This window comes from Dermacentor andersoni, chromosome 1 (genome assembly GCF_023375885.2).
Source record: "Dermacentor andersoni chromosome 1, qqDerAnde1_hic_scaffold, whole genome shotgun sequence".
In the NCBI taxonomy this organism is placed as follows: Eukaryota; Metazoa; Arthropoda; class Arachnida; order Ixodida; family Ixodidae; genus Dermacentor; species Dermacentor andersoni.
Window position 1 is genome coordinate 83,264,740 of NC_092814.1, and position 1,741 is coordinate 83,266,480.

At 51.6% G+C, this 1,741-nt stretch overlaps 1 protein-coding gene across 1 annotated transcript; it reads right to left on the reverse strand.

Annotated features, from left to right (window-relative positions):
* Window positions 1–1,339: 1,339 nt before the first annotated feature.
* On the reverse strand, window positions 1,340–1,741 carry LOC140217153 (uncharacterized). The gene has a single exon (XM_072287551.1). The coding sequence runs from the start codon at window positions 1,739–1,741 to the stop codon at window positions 1,340–1,342; it is 402 nt and encodes a 133-aa protein (XP_072143652.1).

Here is a 1,741-nt window from a genome sequence, read left to right on the forward strand (position 1 = left end):
CCTTATGTAGACACTGTAAATAAACCCATATTCCTCGTTCTCGATGAGAAGCAGTCCTTCCCTTCAACGACGTCCTCAGCGTGAATAAGTTGGACGACGGCATAGGCCAGCTACCATCTATTTCATGCCCGACTCCAATCTTGACAACTGGTTACGAGCGGTGGGATTGAGCCCCCAATCCTAACAGTATTCGCCGCTATCGTTCTTTGAGTGTAGCCTGCTTTTGAGGGCACAAGTTCGCCCAATAAAACACTAGTTTCGTTAATCATATTTTTGCTGTCTTCTTCACCGTCACTACCACGTGACAATATATATATATATATATATATATATATATATATATATACGCAGGAAAGAGACGACGAACTTTTTGGAAGACTTCCTTTACTTAACGTTTTCGGCTGGTGGACCAGCCTTCGTCAGAGTAGAGTACTCTGACGAAGGCTGGTCCACCAGCCGAAAACGTTAAGTAAAGGAAGTCTTCCAAAAAGTTCGTCGTCTCTTTCCTGCGTATGCTTCGTCGGGTCCTGCGTGCTGAACTTTGAAGAAAACCCCTATATATATATATATATACACTAGCCAGCATAAAGAATGGTGGTGGTGATCTTGAATTCGCGACTGTGAATATAACAGCGAAATTTCTGAACAGAAAAAACAGCCACGAGGCTTTCTTGCTCCGCGAGAGTGTAATTTTGCTGAGAATTCCTGAACCAACGACTGGCATAAGTAACAACGTGTTCTGCGTCATTGTATCGTTGCACGGTCACTGCTCCGATGCATATCCCACTGGCGTCGGTATGGATTTCGGTGGGTGAAGAAGAGTCCATGTCCGACGTAAGTAGGAAGTTTAGTTAACCAAACGACGACTCACACTCCGATGTCCAATCGAAGGGCACATCTTTTTGCAACAGACGCGTCAGTGGATGCACAATGTCAGCGAATCTCAGAACAAAGCGGCGGAAATACAAGCATAATCCAACGAAACTAAGGAGCTCTCATGCAGACTGCAGTGGCTTGAAAGCACTGAGAGAGAAGTGGTTCTTGAAGGGAAAAGGAAAGGTTGACGCTGTTTTCTGCAGCCCTTGCGGGAGCGCGGCTCAGCGCCAACAGGGGTGGGGGAAGATAGTGGAAGCAAAGGAGATGGGAGAGTAGGGGGTTAAAGTGTCGCCGTGGCAGCGGCTGAGCAGACCGGGAGGAAGGGCCTAGTGGGTCCGGCAGGAATGGTAATCTGGTGAAAGGCCAGGGGGCGGTGATCCAGCAGGAGCCGGATGGTTGGGGCAGGTCGAGTAGGCTAGAGTGGTTTGGATAGCAGTGAGGCTATCCGTCTTTGCAGAAAATCCTAGATTCTCGCTGAGAGCCCCGACGAGTCGAGGTACTCGACGACACTTAGGAGGGCTGGTAGTGCGTTGCGACCAGGGAAGAGGATGTCGTCTTGCCGTGCAGAAGGAAGCCCCAGGCCTCGGAAATCCTGCAGGAGGCGGCCACGCTGCTGCAGGTAAGCAGGGCAGGCCACCAGGAGGTGCTCTAGGTTCTCGGGCTCCCCACAGTAGGCGCAGGCTGGAGAGGCGACGAGGCTGTGCCGGTGGCGGCGAGCAACCGTCCAACAGCAGCCAATCCTCAGTCGCAGCAGGAGGGAGGTATCCCTGCGTGCGAGGCCGCGTTGTGGAAGTGGTCGCGGAGGGTGGCCCAAGGATATCTGCTTGTCCGGATGGCAGGCCAGCAGAATGGCTTGTGAAGTCAT